A 20,725-nucleotide genomic window follows, 5' to 3' on the forward strand; every position below is an offset into this window, starting at 1 on the left:
TGACCAGTGATGGGATGAGTGCTTTTATTAGATCAAAACCAATCGACGGAGGGCGTCTCGTCCGAAGTCGTTAATTTTGATGAATCTGGATAACTTTTGCCGATCGCATGGTCCAGTACCGGCGACGCATCTTTCAAATGTCTGCCTTATCATCTTTCGATGGTAGTTTCTGCGACTACCATGGTTGTCACGGGTAACGGGGAATCAGGGTTCGATTCCGGAGAGGGAGCCTGAGAAACGGCTACCACATCCAAGGAAGGCAGCAGGCGCGCAAATTACCCACTCCCGGCACGGGGAGGTAGTGACGAAAAATAACGATACGGGACTCTTTCGAGGCCTCGTAATCGGAATGAGTACACTTTAAATATTTTAACGAGGAACAATTGGAGGGCAAGTCTTGTGCCAGCAGCCGCGGTAATTCCAGCTCCAATAGCGTATATTAATAGGGATAACTGGGGGCATTCGTATTGCGACGTTAGAGGTGAAATTCTTGGATCGTCGCAAGACGAACATCAGCGAAAGCATTTGCCAAAGGTGTTTTCATCAATCAAAAACGAAAGTTAGAGGTTCGAAGGCGATTAGATACCACCCTAGTTCTAACCGTAAATATGTCATCTAGCGATCCACCGACGTTACTACAATGGCTCGGCGGGCAGCATCCGGGAAACCAAAGATTTTGGACTCCGGGGGGAGTATGGTTGCAAAGCTGAAACTTAAAGGAATTGACGGAAGGGCACCACCAGAAGTGGAGCCTGCGGCTTAATTTGACTCAACACGGGAAATCTCACCAGGCCCGGACACCGGAAGGATTGACATATTAATAGCTCTTTCTTAATTCGGTGGGTGGTGGTGCATGGCCGTTCTTAGTTGGTGGAGTGATTTGTCTGGTTAATTCCGGTAACGAACGAGACTCTAGCCTGTTAAATAGGCGTCGTCATTTAGGTGTGCCCGATTTCGGTCGAGCAACTCACTGGCAACTATTAAAATTCTTCTTAGAGGGACCGGCGGCTTGGAGCCGCACGAGATTGAGCAATAACAGGTCTGTGATGCCCTTAGATGTCCTGGGCCGCACGCGCGCTACACTGAAGGAATCAGCATGTTCTCCTTGGCCTAGAGGCCCGGGCAACCCGTTGAAACTCCTTCGTGCTGGGGATTGGGGTTTGCAATTATCCCCCATAAACGAGGAATTCCTAGTAAGCGCGAGTCATAAGCTCGCGTTGATTACGTCCCTGCCCTTTGTACACACCGCCCGTCGCTACTACCGATTGAATGATTTAGTGAGGTCTTCGGACCGACACGCGGTGGCTTCACGGCCGTCGGCGTTGCTGGGAAGTTGACCAAACTTGATCATTTAGAGGAAGTAAAAGTCATAACAAGGTTTCCGTAGGGGAACCTGCGGAAGGATCATTAACGTACGTTTATCTATCTCGAATTCTGTTTCGTCTCTGTGCATCGAGCTCTCTGTATACGAGCGAGATAAATAGTGCAGCACGAAAGAGCAATGAAAGTGCCGATATACGACGATATAATAAAACAACAACAACAACAAACAAAAAGAATCATAATACGAAAAATGCGAATTCGATCGGTGGATCGCATTATCGTTGCTCCGACTTCGACGACGACTACGTCGTCTTCGTCTATGCGTTCGTTGATATACGAGTCGTCATCGCCTTCGACGTTAGTATCATCACGTATGAAAATAACGATATTCGCAAAAAAATAAATAAATAAAATACGTTTCGCTGAAGCGTCGTCATCGAATCGATATACGTATATATATTAAAACGTAGTATTATAAAAAGAGATACGAATATAACGATCGTCGTAAGACGTATGTAATCGTGTACTTTTAATTCGAATGTGGACGTATGTTCGCGGCGAACGTAACTAGCGAGAAAGCTAACGAACATCGAAGTTGCACGCGTGCAGTCTTCACTCGTCGTTACCGTCGTCGTCTTCGTTATACCTGTGTACGTAGACCGGCAAGAATCCGCGCCGCGAGTCACATGTATATACGACATATGTACGACACTGTATACGTTTCGAGTTCAAGACTCTCGTCGCTCTTCGTTTTCGTTTTTCGTTCTTCGTCTACGTCTACGTAACGCGTCGTCGTCTCCGTTCGATTACGAGTCTCGTCATCGTTTACATCGATCGGTCGTTATGAGTGTCGATTTGAATTCGTTTTCAATTTATTATGATATCGATCCGTGGTGACGTCGATGTGTTTTCGCGTTTTATGTTTTATGGGTTATATCATATTTTCATAGAGGCCTCGTGATTTCGATCGATACGTGCGATGATGCGTTTCACACGCTCTCCTAGACGATGATACGATGATCGACGATCAGTCGGTCAGTCAGTCAGTCAATCGGTCAGTCGGCGGGGATACGAGAAGCGTCCGCTGAACGTTTCGTTTGTTTTTTTCGTAAAATGAAATAAAACAAAATGCGGTTCGACGTTCGAATGTCGTTCGGATGCGAGACGACGACTCCGAATATAATAAAAACGGGGTCGTTCAACGCGTCCCTTCTGATGTTTCGACGTCGGTTTCTCGAGGAAAGTACGATGTTGTTGTCTTTCGATAGCGCATCGTCATCTTCAAATAACGTATATTTATATACTGAAAAGAAAAAAAAAAGAAAAAAAAAATTTAAACAGAATAATATCAAGGGCGTGTATAGAATCGCTTCAGTGATCGTAGAAACTAATCATCATGAAAATAAACAATTACCCTGGATGGTGAATAAATGAAATCAGAATTAGCGATCACCAATATTACGAATAGCACTTGAGAGCACAACCACACAACCGTCTCGCCCCAGCGCCGATGCAAAAAGTGAAGCGCTGCACGGTATTGCTCCGTTCTCGTGTTGCTATCCCTTCCACCTGACGTCATCGCGCCGATGTACTAGGTTGAGAGGGATTTTCCCCTAAGACGGCCATTCCTGACAGCTGAACGGCCTCGTCAGCTTGGATTTCTGCAGCAGGGTCTCTTTGTAGTCCATCCTCACTTGATGGTTCCTCATCAACAATATTCTCTTCAGTCCCGAAGAATGCCTCGCATGCATCCGGGGTCCACTCACCCCGCCATGGAACAATACGACGGAGGATGAGCCTCAGCCTCATCAGCACGGTCCACAGCTTCCAAACGTCAGCACTACATCCAGGAACGCGCGTCGGCTCCAACACTCGACCGCACCGTCCGGCCGCTGCACAAGAAGTGTTGTATGCGCCGCAATCAATCAATGGTCCTCCTGGCTGGCCTAGGCCAGTCTGGATACGGGCCTCGGGGTTGCCCCCCCTACCCGGGATGGTCCTCCCCGACGGTTCATCCGTCGTGTCCTTTCGTTTTGGCCCAGAGGGCCAGGCATGAAGCGGTGCTATACCGTGGAGGTGTACGCTCGCACTGCTATCTGCCTTAGCAAATAGCGAGCGAGCGAGCTTGCGGACGAACTCCTCCGCGGTGGGCGTCCTGGTGTCTCGATGGATTACATCATTTCTGACGTACCTCGGAGCTCCTACATGTTGAGTATGTGAATAATATATAATATTATATATAATTATTTGAGGATAATTACGGAGCACAATAAAAGACGTCCGTTCGGTTGAGCGTTTAATAGCGAGAGACCACCATACATAGGTTTACAATTACCTACAGTTAAAAGTAATATTATAAACTACCCCATACATTACACCCTCACCCTTAATTACTTATACATTACTTAGAATTAACTTAACCTAACTTAAAAATAAATTATATAATATTAGTTGCCTAATCAAATTAGAATCGAAATCGTTCAACTGGTTTCCTAACGCGCTGGGAACGAATCGATGGTGGAACATCTACCTGAGTCTCAGGGAATATCGATGGTGGAATAATAAGTTCCGTGTTGGATGATTCAGCCGACTCAGTCGTCGGTATTTCTAGCTGTGGCTCAGATATGGGGTGATCACTCGGCATGTTTTGGTTTTGTGGTGGCGATTTTGACGTAGATAAATCAAAGCTTACCCAACGTTTTTTTATCTGATTAACGTGTCTTTTGATAGGTGGACCGTCATCCCTACCTATGAGGTAATTACGAGACCCAAAATTACCATCTATTTTACCTTTTAACCATTTCTTTCCTTCCCCATAATCCCTTACCCAGACATTATCCCCTTGTTTAAATTGCCTTATAACTCCTTTTCCCGTTGGAAATCTAGATAAAGCATCGGCCGCGTTCTTATTACTTTGAACGTATTCAATATTATAGTTATAACCAGCTAAAATAACGGCCCACCGTTGCATTCTGCTAGCCGCCATTGTAGGGATACCATGTTTATCACCGAAAATAGCTACCAACGGTTTATGATCCGTGCGTAACGTAAATTTCCTTCCGTACAAGTACGTGTGAAATTTTTTAATGTCATAAATAATAGCTAAAGCTTCCTTTTCTATTTGAGCATACTATTTCTCAGCAGTATTAAGCACCCGAGACGCATAAGCTATAGGTCGCTCCCCTTTAGCGGTTATATGTGAAATTACAGCCCCTACTCCATAACTGCTAGCGTCAGTTGTTAGAATTAAGGGTAAGTCAGGTGAATAATGTGCTAAAATTTCACTAGATGTTAACAATTGCTTAACCTTATTAAAAGCTATATTACTTTCTGTATTCCATTCATATATTTTTTTCTTTTTTAATAAAATATACAATGGTGCTAAAATTGTACTAATGTTTGGAACAAATCTAGCGTAATACATAACTAATCCTAAAAATGAGCGCAATTCGGATACATTATTCGGTATGCGAACCTTCTGAATTGCTTCAATCTTATTTGGGCATGTATGAACCCCTTCTTTACTAATTACAAAGCCTAAATATGTAACAGAGTCGGCAAAGAACGTACACTTATCTTTTTTAATTTTTAAACCATATTTTTGTAATCGATTAAATACCTCGTGAAGTGTTTTTAAATGTGATTGGTCGTCCTCCCCGGTAATTATCACATCATCTAGGAAAACACCCACTCGAGGCATATCCGAAAATAGTTGTTCTAACAATCTTTGAAAAATACCTGGACTCGAAGCCAAACCATAAATCAGTCTATTATACCTAAATAAGCCCTTGTGAGTGTTTATTACAGTGTATTTTTTTGATTCATCAAGTTCAAGTTGTGCATAGGCCTGAGACAGATCTAACTTAGTAAATTTGATACCCCCGTGTAATTTAACTAACAGATCCTCGACTCTCGGTAAAGGAAAACGATCCACCTCCAAGCACTTATTTAATGTTAATTTAAAATCACCACATACGCGTATTGTGCCGTCCTTTTTCATTACCGGTACGATCGGTGTAGCCCAGTCAGATGTAGTAACCGGCGTGATCACTCCATCCCGTACCAGCTGATCCAGCGCCCGCTCCACAGGCTCGCGAAGTGCGTAAGCGAGCGGTCGTGCGCGCATGAACACCGGCTTCGCGTCGGGTCGCAGCCGAAAACCAACCGTTCCACCATTGAATCGTCCCAGCCCGTCCGAAAACACTTCACAATATCTGGAACTGAATTCATTTAAATTAAACAGCTTGGAATTAAAATCAATACTATTACAATTCATAATAGGAATCTCGATCTGTAACTCGCTAATACAATGCCTGCCTAACAGATTCGTTTTTGCATCTTTTATAATAAATAAATCCAACGATTTTCTTTTATTTTTGTAATTAACTATAGGACTTATTTTACCAACGGGTTTTACAATTTCTCCAGTATAATAGCGTAAATTTAAATCACACTTTCGAATTAAATTATGTGACAGATATTTCTTATAGCAATTATAACTAATGCATGATATCGCACTGCCCGTGTCTATTTCCATACAAAGAACACATTTATCAATATTGATACTAATTGTGTATGGTGCAAATTTTTTAAAATAACTACTTATAGAAAAATTGTTTACCTCCTCACTGCCCGAGCCTTCGTTTTCTGTGCATACGGAACTATCATCTTTTACGATGTTTAATGACACCTGACTTTGTAGGACTGGGCAAACCTTTTTTAAATGACCTTGTTCGTTGCAAACTCGACATATATAAAGTCTAAATTTACACCGATTTACTTGATGATTTGCACCACAAACGTCACACACTTGTTTAAAAGTCGTTCCCTTCTTTTGTCGTGCGAAGTCATTCATATTATTATCGCTCCGCCTGCTAATTATCGCTCCGCTTGTGAGGCTTGTACCACTGCTTAAAACCGGTTCTCGCGTTCCTACGTTCATATATTTTTGTAGATGTTTCCCTGTGCTTCTTCTCCTGGACGTAATCTGGTTTATAGATTCCTCCGCCTCTGATACGCCGTCACCTAATCTCCTGGTACGACCTTCTACCAAGGCTGCATCCGCCTCTGCAGCTTCCATTGTCACCGCGAGTTTAAACGCCGAATCGAACGTTATATTATCTTCCGCAAACATTCTTTGACGGATACAGTTACTGTTAATACCACATACAAATTGATCCCTCAAATTATCCAATAATGTTTCCGAACAAAAACCACAATGTTTCGTCAATTTCTTTAATGCCGCCGCATATTCCGCCACGGACTCATTATGACGTTGCACTCTTTGTCTGAATTTGAACCGCTCCGCCAATACACTCGGTTTTGGTTGAAGATGGCGTCGCATAACATCCACCAGCTCTTCATAGCTTTTCGCAGATGGTTTGACTGGTGTACATAAATTCACCATCAGTTCGTACGCGTCACTTCCGATCACCGTTATCAGTGTCGCTACTCGTATCGCCGGTTTCACATCGTTAACAATAAAATACTGTTCCAACCGATCCACATACAAATTCCAATCGTCCTTGCCAAGGTCGAAGTGTTCCAGTTTTCCCACCGACATAGTAATAAAACCACTGGGCCATCTCGGCTATATATAGCCGAGATGGCCCAGTGGTAAGAACGCGTGAATCTTAACCGATGATCGTAGGTTCAAGCCCGGGCAAGCACCACTGACTTTTCATGTGCTTAATTTGTAATTATAATTCATCTCGTGCTTTACGGTGAAGGAAAACATCGTGAGGAAACCTGCATGTGCCTAATTTCATTGAAATTCTGCCACATGTGTATTCCACCAACCCGCACTGGAGCAGCGTGGTGGAATAAGCTCCAAACCTTCTCCTCAAAAAAAAAAAAAAGGGAGAGGAGGCCTTAGCCCAGCAGTGGGACATTTACAGGCTGTTACTGTACTGTATAGTAATAAAAACGATGCGTCACACACGTGGTTTCTTTACTACTCGTCGCCACTGTTGAATATGTGAATAATATATAATATTATTGATAATTGTTTGAGGATAATTACTGAGCGCAATAAAAGACGTCCATTCGGTTGAGCGTTTAATAGCGAGAGACCACCATACATGGGTTTACAATTACCCACAGTTATAAAAGTAATATTCTAAAACTACCCCATACATTACAGTCAGGATAAAGGACGATATGTATTTAGCTGGTGATTTCAATTCCGAGGACTTGGAGAGTGACTTCTTCTACAGCTCTGATGACATGGAAGACTTCTGCGATGATACGTAAGTGATGTTTTTTGTTAATTAAAAAAAAGTATTATAATTTATGTGTTGTAAAGTAGTAAAGTAAAGTAACAGCCTGTGTATGTCCCACTGTTGGGCTAAGATCTCCTCTCCCTTTTTGAAGAGAAGGTATGGAGCTTGTTCCACCACGCTGCTCCAATGCGGGTTGGTGGAATACACATGTGGCAAAATTTCAGTGAAATTAGACACATGCAGGTTTCTTCACGATGTTTTCCTTCACCGTAAAGCACGAGATGAATTATAATGACAAATTAAGTACATGAAAATTCTGTGGTGCTTGCCCGGGCTTGAACTCACGATCATCGTTCAAGATTCATGCGTTCTTACCACTAGACCATCTCATCTCTTATGTGTTGTAGTTTTGGGTAATTATACGTTTTTTCTTAAGGCTTTGCTTGCTTTCCACGGTATGGAAGAGCAAGAAACAATAACATATCTATTCGCTTCACCCGGGATTTCAATCAAGGCTTTATATTTAAGCTCATTAACTAACATCTAGATTAAAAGAGTCAATTAGTTTCAGAGATGTAGAATTAGGATTACAGTGTTAATGTACCAGGAGATCATAAACAGTGAGTCGGTCTTACCGAACGATTACATTAAAAGAGTCAATTAGTTTCAGTTAGGTTTACAGTGTTAATGTACCAGGAGATCATAAACAGTGAATCGGTCTCACCGAACGATTAGATTAAAAGAGTCAATTAGTTTCAGTTAGGATTACAGTGTTAATGTACCAGGAGATCATAAACAGGGAGTCGGTCTCACCGAACGATTAGATTAAAAGAGTTAATTTTGACGAGACGTTTGGCGCGGTTGGTAGATACTTGCCTTTTCACGCCGAAGGTTGTGGGGTCGATTCCCACCCAGGACAGACATTTGTGTGCATGAACATGTCTGTTTGTCCTGAGTCTGGGTGTAATTTTCTGTATAAGTATGTATTTACAAAAGAAAATAGTATATGTAGTATATCAGTTGTCTGGTTTTCATAGCACGAGTTTTGTACGAGCTTAATTTGAGATCAGATGGCCGTGTGTGAAAAATGTCCCAGGATATTATTATTATTAGTTTCAAAGATTTAGAATTAGGATTACGATGTTAATGTACCAGGAGATCATAAACAGTGAGTCGGTCTCACCGAACGCGGATGGCATTAATCGAAATAAGATCAATGTTAAATAAATTCGATTTGGCCCTCAGAACATCCGACGCCGACGATTCCGGTGACGAGTGCTACGGGAGTCTACCCCCGGAACCTCGTTTCGGGAACGTCGAGTACAAACTGCAGCTGGTCTCATATATAACATTATATATAACTTAGGTAGCTAACTGGGTAGGTATCACCCACTCATCAGATATTCTACCGCAAAACAGCAGTACTTGGTATTGTTGTGTTCCGGTTTGAAGGGTGAGTGAGACAGTATAATTACAGGCACAAGGGACATAACGTCTCAGTTCCCAAGGTTGGTGGCGCGTTGTGTGTCACCGTGTTGAGGTGTCACCCCGACACCTCACCCCGACACCTCAACACGTGCCCCCCCCCGCAGCTGAAGTGGCAGCTGCGCTCGGGCGGCGGCGCGGCGGTGTACGTGGTGAGCGTGCGCGACTGCGGCGCGCTGCGCGGGCTGCGGGCGGGCGCGCTGCGGGCGCGCGGCCCGCCGCGTGGCTCCCGCGCGCGCCGTCGCCAAGGTGTACATCCGCAAGGTGGGCACGCCTGGAACTGGTACACCGAGGGGCCGCGAGGCCGCGATCGAGACGGAGATGGTTTGTCGATGTGTGCTTATAACGTTGCCATAGTACCCGCGTTCCCTGTTTTGAGAGATTTTCGGGACTTAATTAAAACTAAATAGGGTTATTAAATTTTACTTTTTAATTTTTATTATACATTTTTTTTAATTATAATATTTTTTGTTTTCCTCCTACACCCGAAAACCGTTGCATTGTTTGTTTTTGTTTCCGTTATCAATAGTACTTCGGCATCTTTATATGGTACTGGATTAGCGTTCTCCTCATAAAGAATGGTTGCCACATATATTTCTATGTTACCCTCTTGACTCGGAATCTAATAATATTATAAATTCATGAAGAATGTTAAATAATGTTGTCGTTGGAAAACTATAAATAGGATAACGAATAAATTAAAATAACATATATACATATAACGAAGCACTTTAGTTTATTAATGGACTCCGTATTTATTTGTTTCATCGTCGACGAGTCGATATTTTTTATCGAATATCGGGACTTTTTTTAGCCGATGCTGGCAGCACTCACATGATAAATAATTATAGGTTATGAATAATAAAAACTGGATAATCATATTATCTTTAGGATTTTAATGCGATATAAGGTTCCCTCATGCTATGGCATAAATAAACATCACTGAGAAACTATATTATCTGTCGCTTTAACATGAAATAATACGACACTGCACCACTGTATAACCATCGATATGATGTAAGGATTGTTTCTCGGCCTTTACACTGGATTAGAATCGTTTTCTAACATAAATATAAGCGAAAATTGAACATAAAACACAATGAACGCACCAACTGTCAAGTTTCAACAAACACCAAAACTGGTTACACGATAAGGGTCAAAAGATTTGATACTTCTATCTCTGTCTAAACCTGTCTACGCTACAGTACGTACTCGGTTCACAGCTGGCGGACACGCAGCAGAGCGTCGAGCTGCGGGTCGCAGTGATGGGGGCGAACGAGGCGGGCAAGTCGACGCTCATAGGCGTTCTCACTCAAGGTACGTTCGTTATTATCTTGTTGAAGTCGTGAGTTCTAGTAACTAAATTAAATATTGAGTATTTAATTACAGGCACAAGGGACATAACATCTTAGTTCCCAAGGTTGGTGGCGCATTGGCGATGTAAGCGATGGTTAACATTTCTTGCAATGCCAATGTCTATGGGCGTTGATGACCACTTACCATCAGGTGGCCCATATGCTCGTCCGCCTTCCTATTCTATAAAAAAAAATATTTATAAGGCTTCGTATCCAGAAGTTTTTGATTCGATTATCATGTAGAGATCCTATACGTGTGTACTCGTAATAAGGAGATGACGCCTTATCCCAGCTGTGAGTAAAAATGCTGTTACATTTTTAAACAAATTAAATGATACCTACTCAGTCGGGACAAAAATCGACTTTGTTAATATTATATTGTAATGTCATTTATTTTATCCTCAGATAAATATTTTATGGTCAAGAAACTGAGTTGTAATTACAATGGCAGTATAAAATTTGATCTTGAAATTGTAATGACGTCATTGGTTGATGGTATGTGAGCTGTTTGTAGTGCGCAATACAATAGTTTTTCTTTTCTACAGGTGAACTCGATAACGGTAGAGGGAGCGCTCGCCTGAACATGTTCAGGCATTTGCACGAAGTGAAAAGTGGTAGGACGTCCTCGCTCAGCCACAAATACTCGGCTTCGATGCTCAGGTGCGCTAATGATTATTTTGACGTTTATTTAAATTAAGAACAATCCCCCACCCACTTGCAAAGCCCGGGCAAACACCACTGCACTTTGATGTGCTTAATTAATGGGCACATTGTCAGGAGATCTGCTTTTATGGGATGAAGTATTGCTATGTATATCCATCAACCCGCATTGAAGCTGCAAGTTAGAGCTCCAAATCGCAAGTGGAGGGGAGGCCTTAGCCCAGCAGAGGTGTTATTTTTTTTATAATAAATAAATAGAAAAAAAAAGTAAAAGTAAGTTGTACACTAGAAGTGAGATTTGGAAGCGTGTAGACATTGTTTGCGCCTGAACTCTCTAATTTTCACCCTGGGATTATGTAAATGTCTATGTCCCACTGCTGGGCTAATCCCTCCCTCTTCTCCCTTTGATGAGGAGCTTATTCCAATACGCTGTTCCAATTTAGTGGGGCTAATCTGGGTTTTAACACGCTATCATTGGTAACGATTTACACATTCTATTCACTACCATCTCGGTTCTCAATAGGATTAAGAGTGTGTGAATAGAGACTATCTGTGCTTCCACGCACACACAAGTACCATTATTAGTCCCGTGCAGTTGTCTAAACCGTTCGTATTCGTAACAGCCTGTGAATGTCCCACTGCTGGGCTAAAGGCGGGTTGGTGGAATACACATGTGGCAGAATTTCAGTGAAATTAGACACATGCAGGTTTCCTCACGGTGTTTTCCTTCACCGTCAAGCAGAGATGAATTATAATCACAAATTAAGCACATGAAAATTCAGTGGTGCTTGCCCGGGTTTGAACTCACGATCATCGGTTAAGATTCACGCGTTCTTACCACTGGGCCATCTCGGCTACAAGTTGTCTAAACATCTGTATCTAGTTTTCATACTCATTTTTCAATTATATTAATCTTTGTAAAAGCTTCCGTTATTCTATTATCCAGTATGATGGCGTATGTTACACCCCGTTAACGATAGATGGCGCTCATTCGAAATGTCACATTCCTGAATCGCGCTGTCAAGATATTCGCTACGGAATGTATATAGTGTAGAAGTGATTGTTTTTGTAATCTAATAAATTGTAGTTTCATTTACCTAATCCCAGGTATCAGTGTTGCAGAACTATCGATAGTTTGACCTCGAAAACTATTATCGACAGTACTTCCGAAAGTATCGCCTTGTGTCAATATTGTCGATATTATCGATAGTTACTATAGCTCTCTGTTCACAATACTATTGATAACTCGTTTGCCTGCCTCGTTGGTCTAGTGGCTTGATATAAGACCGCAGACCCCGGAGATCCTGGGTTCAATTCCCAGGTCGGGTCAATAAAACACACACTAACAGGAAAACGTATGAAATGGACAAATGAATGCAATGAAGCAATTATTAGGATTTATTTCAAAATAACACAATTAGAGACTAATAACACAATAAGACCGCTTATAGAAAACGTTTGTATGAAGAGTTTATAAACTTATACCCGGAGTTTACACACATTACAGAGCAAAGATTAGCGGATCAACGAAGGGCAATAATAAATAATAAATATATTAAACAAGATAGATTAACACTGATTAAACAACAAGTAGCAGATGAATTACATTATACACACACACTAACGGAAGACACATATAATGAACATTTACAAACAACAGAACAAAGTAATATTACACAACGATGCATTCAAATCTAATTCAGAAACAAACTCACAAGCTAGGAAAATGCAAAACACTACAGTAACATGCACTGATTCCGTTACATCAACCCCTATCGATGAACAAAACATAGAAAGTATCACCCACGATCATGATATGACTTTAGAAGAAAACACTGAAATAGAGAACACATTCGTTCGTGCTCTAGAACATTTTTGTGATATTGAACCAACTAGCAGACCATACATTCCTAAACAAAGGACTTCTAAAAAGTTTTCATTAATAATGAAATACATAGATACGATGATACTGACAAAATTTGTAAACATTGATACTGATTTTATCACTCTACAGAAAATAATTTACTGTGCAGCATGGACAGCAGCTAAATGTAATAGGGCAAGAATGACATTCTTAACCCAAAACAACCACCAAAACAAATCATACAGAAAACCTAGTTGGCAAAGAAGATTAGAAAATAAAATAAGGAAGTTGCGAGCCAATATAGGCAGGTTAACACAATTTATTAGAGGAAATAGAAACCCAAAAGTAGTAGCTGCAGTAGATCTCATAAAGACACAATATCAATCACACGCACAATATGAAAATACCAACACGCATATAGAACACTTCTTAGATACCTTAAAACAGAAACTCAATGCAGCAGCTAGTAGACTTAAGAGATATTTGACGTGTACTGCCCGTAAAATAGAAAACAAAACATTTGCTAACAATGAAAAAATCTTCTATAGAAATTTATTATCTAACTGCAAAGATAATGAGCAAAATCTAGAAATACCTCCCCCTGAAATATTTCGACAATTCTGGGCTAAGACATGGGAAAACCCCATAGAACATAATGAACATGCAGACTGGGTTAACGAAATAACTACACATATTCCAGAGATGGAGTTCAACTTCATACCAATAGAAACATTTATAGATGTCATCAAACGAATGCACGATTGGAAATCCCCAGGCTCAGACAATATTCACAACTATTGGTACAAGAAATTTAGTAGCACACACTCATACATACATAAGTACTTAAATAGATTCATTCAATCACCACATTTACTACCGAAATATATAACACATGGAATCACATACTTAGTACCTAAAGATAAACATGATACCACAAATCCAGATAAATACCGACCAATAACTTGCTTACAAACCATATATAAAATTTTATCAGCTTGCATAAGTGAAGAAATATACAAACATTTAACTACATTTAATTTAATTTTCAAATACAAACATTTAAATTCGATGTCGACAAGTGCAAAATTCTGTCAATCTCGAAAGGAAAAATCCTTAATAATAGCTACACACTCGAAACTGGTGAACAAATTGAACCAATGGATGAACAAAGCACATATAAATACCTTGGTTTTAAACAATCTAGGCAAATACTACAAACTACGACAAAACAAGAACTGCTTACAAAATTCTCGCACCGATTAAATCTCGTATTAAAGACACACCTTAACTCTAAAAACACAATAAAAGCTATTAACACATTTGCCATACCCTTACTTACGTACTCTTCTCTCGGAATAATACAATGGTCAAAAAGTGACATAAAAAAATTGCAGCGAACTATAAGCACTCACTTCACTAAATATAGGAAACATCATCCAAAATCTTGTATTCAAAGGCTCACACTACCACGCAAAGAAGGAGGAAGGGGATTAATAGACATACAAAATTTACACAATAAGCAGATACTCTCACTCAGAGCATACTTCCATGATAAATCCGAACACTCACCTCTACATAGACACGCAACAGAAATAGACAAAAAGCTTACACCATTAAACCTACATGACAAAAACACTCAAGTAAACGAACATAAGTAAACAACAACAAATGTTGGCATGGGCTGAAAAAACACTGCATGGGAGGCACCGAGCCTATTTGAACCAACCCCACGTCGACAAAGAGAAGTCGAACGAATGGCTCAAACGAGGTGAACTGTTCCCTGAGACCGAAGGTTTTATGCTCGCCATTCAAGACCAAATAATAGAAACTCGTAACTATAGGAAGTACATAATGAAGGATAATAATCAACCTACTGACTTATGTAGACAATGTAACGCAGCCTCTGAAACTATTCAGCACATAACGGGGGCTTGCAAATCTCTCGCACAGACCGATTATAAGCATCGACATGATCAAGTGGCTGCAATCATACACCAACATTTAGCATACAAATATAAACTTATAACAGAAATGAATCCATATTACAAATATAAACCGGAAAGTGTATTAGACACTAGAAACCACAAAATCTACTGGGATAGAACAATAATAACTGACAAAACTATCTGTTATAATAGACCAGATATTACCGTTCATGATAAAATCAATAGAATCGTTTATCTTATCGATATAGCCGTTCCTAATTCACATAACATACAAACCACAACATCTGAAAAGTTAAGTAAATATCAAGATCTCGCCATAGAAATTAAAACGCAATGGAAAGCACAAACAGTACACATAGTCCCAATAGTCCTATCATCCACAGGTATCGTGCCAAAATCCTTGACACGAAGTCTGAACACCTTACAAATGCCAGCGTATATCCTCATTATACTTCAAAAAGCCATAATCCTTAACACCTGCCGTATCACCCGAAAGTTTATATCATCATCCACTTTATCATCAACGTTTTTAATATAAGCAACACTCCTTAACGCTTGGCTGCAGCCCGCGTTTTCGGTTTAAACCCTTCGAAAGAAGAGAAACTTTAAAAGTTAAATAGAAATAATAATAATAATAATATTGGACATTATTCACACACGGTCATCTGATCACAAATTAAGCAGAGCTTGTGTTATGGAAACCAGACAACTGATATACTACATATACTACTTTTCTTTTGTAAATACATACTTACATAGATAATTACACCCAGACTCAGGACAAACAGACATGTTCATGCACACAAATGTCTGTCCTGGGTGGGAATCGAACCCACGACCTTTGGCATGAAAGGCAAGTAACTACCAACCACGCCAACCGGCTCGTCAAAAAATCAATACGTCAATACTATCGAAAAATCATTGATTATCGATAGTCCAAAACTATCGATTTTATCGATAATGGACTATCGACATGCAACACTACCCGGTATTACTTATACCTAAAATGAAAGTCATATAATGTATTACATTCATATAATCAGGGTAATGTCGTCAACTACGGTTGTTCCGAGCTGATGACAGCGGAGCGCATCGGAGAGAGGAGCGCCAAGCTGGTGTCTTTCCTGGACCTGGCGGGCCACAGCAAGTACCAACGCACCACGCTCCACGGGCTCACGGGTTACTCCCCGCACTACGCCATGCTCGTTGTAAGTATGTTTATTTATTACTAGTTCCCATAAGTGTGGGGGGGGGCTCAGATTTTAGGTAGCCTAAGTCTTTTTCTATAGCCCTGATAACGTGTTTTCAAATTATTATTACGTAAGGATTTTTTTGGAGTCCTGACATATCAAACCAAAAGTTAATTTTCATTTTGTTGAATAAATATCTTATCTTATTAATACATTTTTACAAACAGCTCAAAATCAAAATAATTTATTCAGGTAATAATATATAAACCTAACACCGGCTCAAACTGTAGATCCTACTAAAAATAATCGGCAAAAAACTAAACTCTTTTGCTACAATTAAACTATGTAAGAGTTTAAACACAATTTTTTATCATATTTATAAACCCTTATCGAGCAATACGTCTTATTAATGAAAGTTTTTTAAGAGAGAGAGTTGGTTCCTCCTAACTGGCCTAGGCCAGTCTGGGTACGGGCCGCGGGGTTGCCCCCTAACCTGTCGTGTCTTTAATTTTTGGCCCGAGGGGCCAGGGTCACAGCGACCCAGTGGCTGTAAGTTTTTTAATTCAGCTACAAGATAATATTATAGATGGCACTGTAGTCATATTATCAACTTGTACTATAAAGTTTTTTTTTTATTTCTAGATTTCGGCAACAGCCGGTATAACTCGCATCACAGAAGAACAGATCGGTCTTCTGCTGGCTTTGGACATGCCGTTCTTCGCAGTCATCAACGAGTGTGAACTGGTTAGCAACATCAACGCTGTTGTAGCGAGGCTGGCTCAATTGTTGGAACCCGCTAATAAGGTCAGTGATTTTATTTTAAATAGCATCTATAAAGACTAGCTTATAAACTAGGTTATTATTTCTTACATCAATGCTTATGGGTGATGGTGACCACTTACCATCAGGTGGCCCAATTTCCCGTCCACACACATATAACATAAAGAGAAGCCGGGGGGGGGGGGGAAGTTTAACAGACAAATAGATATATTTACTTTCCCATTTATAATATTAGTTTATATTGTAATTGGAAACATGCAGGTTTCCTCGCGATGTTCTTCAAGGAGCACGAGATGATAAATCAGGGATGCTGTATAATTTATAGATTTATTTAAATTTAAAGTAATGGTATATATTGGTATTATTACAGAAACCGCTGTTAATAACTGACGAGAATATGGCAAGGAACTGCGTTGCGCCGCCAAAGTCGATACTGGACACCATAGACAATGTAGACGAGGAAATCAAAAAAGATGAGGAGTTAGTAGCTTCACAAGCCTTTATTTAACCCGAAGTGTTTCTGGGTGAACTCTTATATATGACTTTAAAACGAGTTCCATACTATTGGTAATGGTAATAATGGTAATGGTATAATGGTAACAGACAATTGTGTGCATTAACATGTCTGTTTTTCCTGAGTCTGTGTGTAATGGATCAGATATATATATATATATAGTTACCATATGTTGCGCAGTTGACTAATATCCTTTTTATTTAATTATAAATGTTATAATATATGTCACTTTACAGGAGGCGTGCGAGTTTCAAATAGACGAAATTTTTCACGTAGGGGCCTCGACGGGGCCCGTCGTGGGGGGACTGCTCGCGCGAGGGCGACTCTACGAGGGCGACGAACTTATCATAGGTGCGTTGCGTTCTGTTAGTTGTTAGATGAATAGAGCGACGTATATTTAACACCCCCCCCCCCCAGGACCTCTGGATTCCGGCGAGTTCGCGGAGATATCCGTGCGCACGATATACCGCAACCGCGTCACGTGCGGCAGCGAGCGCTCGGGACAGTCGGCGTCGCTGGGCCTGGGTCGCTTCCCGCCGGGTCTGCGGCAGGGCATGGTGCTGCTAGCGCGGCCGGGGGGCTACGCCGCGGGACTATCAGAACTAGTCCACTTGTCGCAAGCTTCGGAGAAGAATCGAAAGAACGCGAGGAGACAGATCAAGAATATCCTCCAGGACATCGCCAACGTGAAGAACAGCCTCACGAAGACATCGGACACGAAGTGCACGAACGTGTACGTGTCGGACGACGGGAGCAAGTACAGCGACGCGCACGTGTCGAGCGACACGCAGGACAAGTGCGTGTGTGACGACCTGGTGTTCCTCGAAGATCCAAACGACCCTAGACGCTGTATATACTTTCAGGTGAGCAAAAAACTCTACTCGTTTTTAAAAGATTAGCAAACCTTAGATATGCGATTCCACGCGATTCGCTACCAGCTCTGCTGTATTGTACACTACAAACACTTCTCGATCAATATATCTCTATATATAACACGACACTGTTACACTTAACTACTTATATACACTTTAGTTTTACTTACAAAGTTCCGTTAACAACTTCACAGATAACCAAAACGCTAAATTTTTCGCGAATCCATAGTCAATACCACAGAATATTAAGATTTCGACCAAATTTCAAGGTCAAAGTTGCTTATATACTCTACTTGCTATTGGAATCGACTATAGACTTGTATATGTTTGCACAGCACATTGTGTGTGTGTGTGTTTTTTTTTATCCGTAACAGCACATGAATGTCCTACTGCTGGGCTAAAGGCCTCCTCTCCCTTTTTTGAGGAGAAGGCTTGGAGCTTATTCCACCACGCTGCTCCAGTGCGGTTTGGTAAATACACATGTGGCAGAATTTCAGTGAAATTAGACACATGCAGGTTTCCTCACGATGTTTTCCTTCATCGTAAAGTCCGAGATGAATTATAATCACAAATTAAGTACATGAAAATTCAGTGGTTCCTGAACCATCTTAGCTGTTTTTTTTATATGCTAGCAATATTAGCACAGACTGTGCAATATAATATGTAATGCGGTCATGAATTAAATTTGATTGAATGTAACAGGCATCCGTGCATGACCTGAGACACTCCACGGCCATCTACCCAGGGTTCCAGTGCTCTGTGCATGTCGGGAACGTGCGTCAGACGGCCATTATCGAGGTAACGAATACATACATCAAACTCACTTTGCGGAGTGGAATTAAATAGTTTAATTTTGGTATAATTTGTGGTGTTGCGTAAAATACTTAAGTATGATAATGATATTTATTTTTTTATGTTATATTCCTGTTTAGCGGTAGAATATCTGATGAGTGGGTGGTACCTACCCAGGCGGGTTTGCACAATGCCCTTACCACCAGTTACCACACACAATTATAATATATTCTGTTGCCAAACAGCAATAGCATTGTTGTTGGTGAGTAAAACAGTGTAACTACAGGCACGAGGGACATAACATCTTAGTTCCCAAGGTTGGTGACGCATTGCTGATGTAAGCGATGGTTAATATTTAATGCGGTGTCAATGTCTATGGGCGGTGGTGACCACTTACCATCGGGTGGCTCATCTCATCGCTGACCACGGGTATATTTTTCGCTTTAGGGTATAATGTCTCCGAACAACGTGCTGAGGGCGGGCGAGGGGGCCTCCGTGCTTTTCAGGTTCGCCCGCTGTCCGGAGTACCTCGTGCGGGGCCGCCGGCTGCTGTTCACGGCGGGGCTGGGGACCAGGTACCGCTCAACGAACCCAACGATAACTTCTAATTACAGTTGAATTGTTGTGTCAATAAAGTATATCGTCAGCTCAGTGTTGGTATCCGAGATTGCTAGCTCCACTGACTTTCATACATTTAATTTATAAGTGTTCGGTGAAGGAAATCCATGCATCGAAGCAGGTTGTGGAATAAGCTCAAACCTTCTCCTGAGAAGGAGAGGTTTTAGCCCAGCTGTGGGACATTTATATACTGTAACTGTTTTGAATCATGTTGGAATAAGTTTTGTTCTTAAGAAGAGATATCTTCGACCAACATACACTTTTGTACTTTACTAGCAATACCCAGAAGGTGGCTGTTAATGTGGTACAGCGCCATCTAGCGGCGTTACAACGAAGTGGATATTATAAAATCATCCATGAGACATACATCTAAATTTCAACTATGGTGGTGATTCAAACGGTCCGAACTCTATTAATCACAAACAGATACACAAACAGACATTTATATATATTAACGAAATTGTTTTGTTACAGAGCCATCGGCCGGGTCACGCAAACCTTCCCGTACATACCATGAATTCTATAGAACACGGCTCCAATGTAAAATTCGAGATCTCTCTAGAATATTCTAGATAAATTAAATATATTAATTGTATCTGTAACCAGTTTTCTTGTCGTGTTCACTTCATGATTGCATGGGGGCCGTTTCGCCTTGCGGATTAAATTACAAAAAACGACAATCGATGATGGTATTTTTATGTTACATAAAAACAGTGTTGCCAACCTCTTAGAAGCATCCTCCTGACGGATGAATTGAAACAAATACAAAATACATTTATAAAATGATGTTAAAAAAAAGCAAATCAAGTACTGCAAGTAGCATTAGTAAACTTGAAATATACTCAATTAAATGAAGCTGAAGAGTTAATCCCCGAGAGAATTTCTTTAAAAAATGTTCCTCCTAAAAAATGTCTAACCTGAAAATATCCTATTTGATTTCATCTGACATAGCCCTATTTAGGGGGAAACCCCCCAAGTTGGCAACACTGTATAAATAAATGTGGTAAGCCATCCATATAAACTTATGGGGTAAACCATCTTATAAACATCATCATCATTATAAACTAATGGGGTAAACCATCCATATACACTTTCATATATTTAA

General features: G+C 40.8%; 1 protein-coding gene and 1 pseudogene across 1 annotated transcript; one reads left to right on the forward strand and one right to left on the reverse strand.

The window, feature by feature from the left end:
- Positions 1–4,453: 4,453 nt before the first annotated feature.
- LOC126778762 (uncharacterized protein K02A2.6-like) lies at positions 4,454–6,022 on the reverse strand. The gene is made up of 2 exons (XM_050502380.1): positions 5,945–6,022; positions 4,454–5,543 (listed from the first exon to the last, which is right to left on the reverse strand). The coding sequence occupies exons 1-2, from the start codon at positions 5,989–5,991 to the stop codon at positions 4,454–4,456; spliced, it is 1,137 nt and encodes a 378-aa protein (XP_050358337.1). The 5' UTR covers positions 5,992–6,022.
- A 1,327-nt stretch (positions 6,023–7,349) lies between these two features.
- LOC126778830 (GTP-binding protein 2-like) lies at positions 7,350–20,137 on the forward strand (annotated as a pseudogene).
- Positions 20,138–20,725: the final 588 nt, after the last annotated feature.

Source organism: Nymphalis io, chromosome 27 (assembly GCF_905147045.1).
Source record: "Nymphalis io chromosome 27, ilAglIoxx1.1, whole genome shotgun sequence".
NCBI lineage: Eukaryota > Metazoa > Arthropoda > Insecta > Lepidoptera > Nymphalidae > Nymphalis > Nymphalis io.

Coding starts and splice junctions, on each gene's coding strand:
- LOC126778762 (XM_050502380.1), bottom strand. CDS start 5,991: ATGATAGTTCCGTATGCACAGAAAACGAAGGCTCGGGCAGTGAGGAG. Junction 5,544..5,944: donor AAGGCTCGGGCAGTGAGGAG/GTAAACAATTTT, acceptor AAATGAATTCAG/TTCCAGATATTGTGAAGTGT.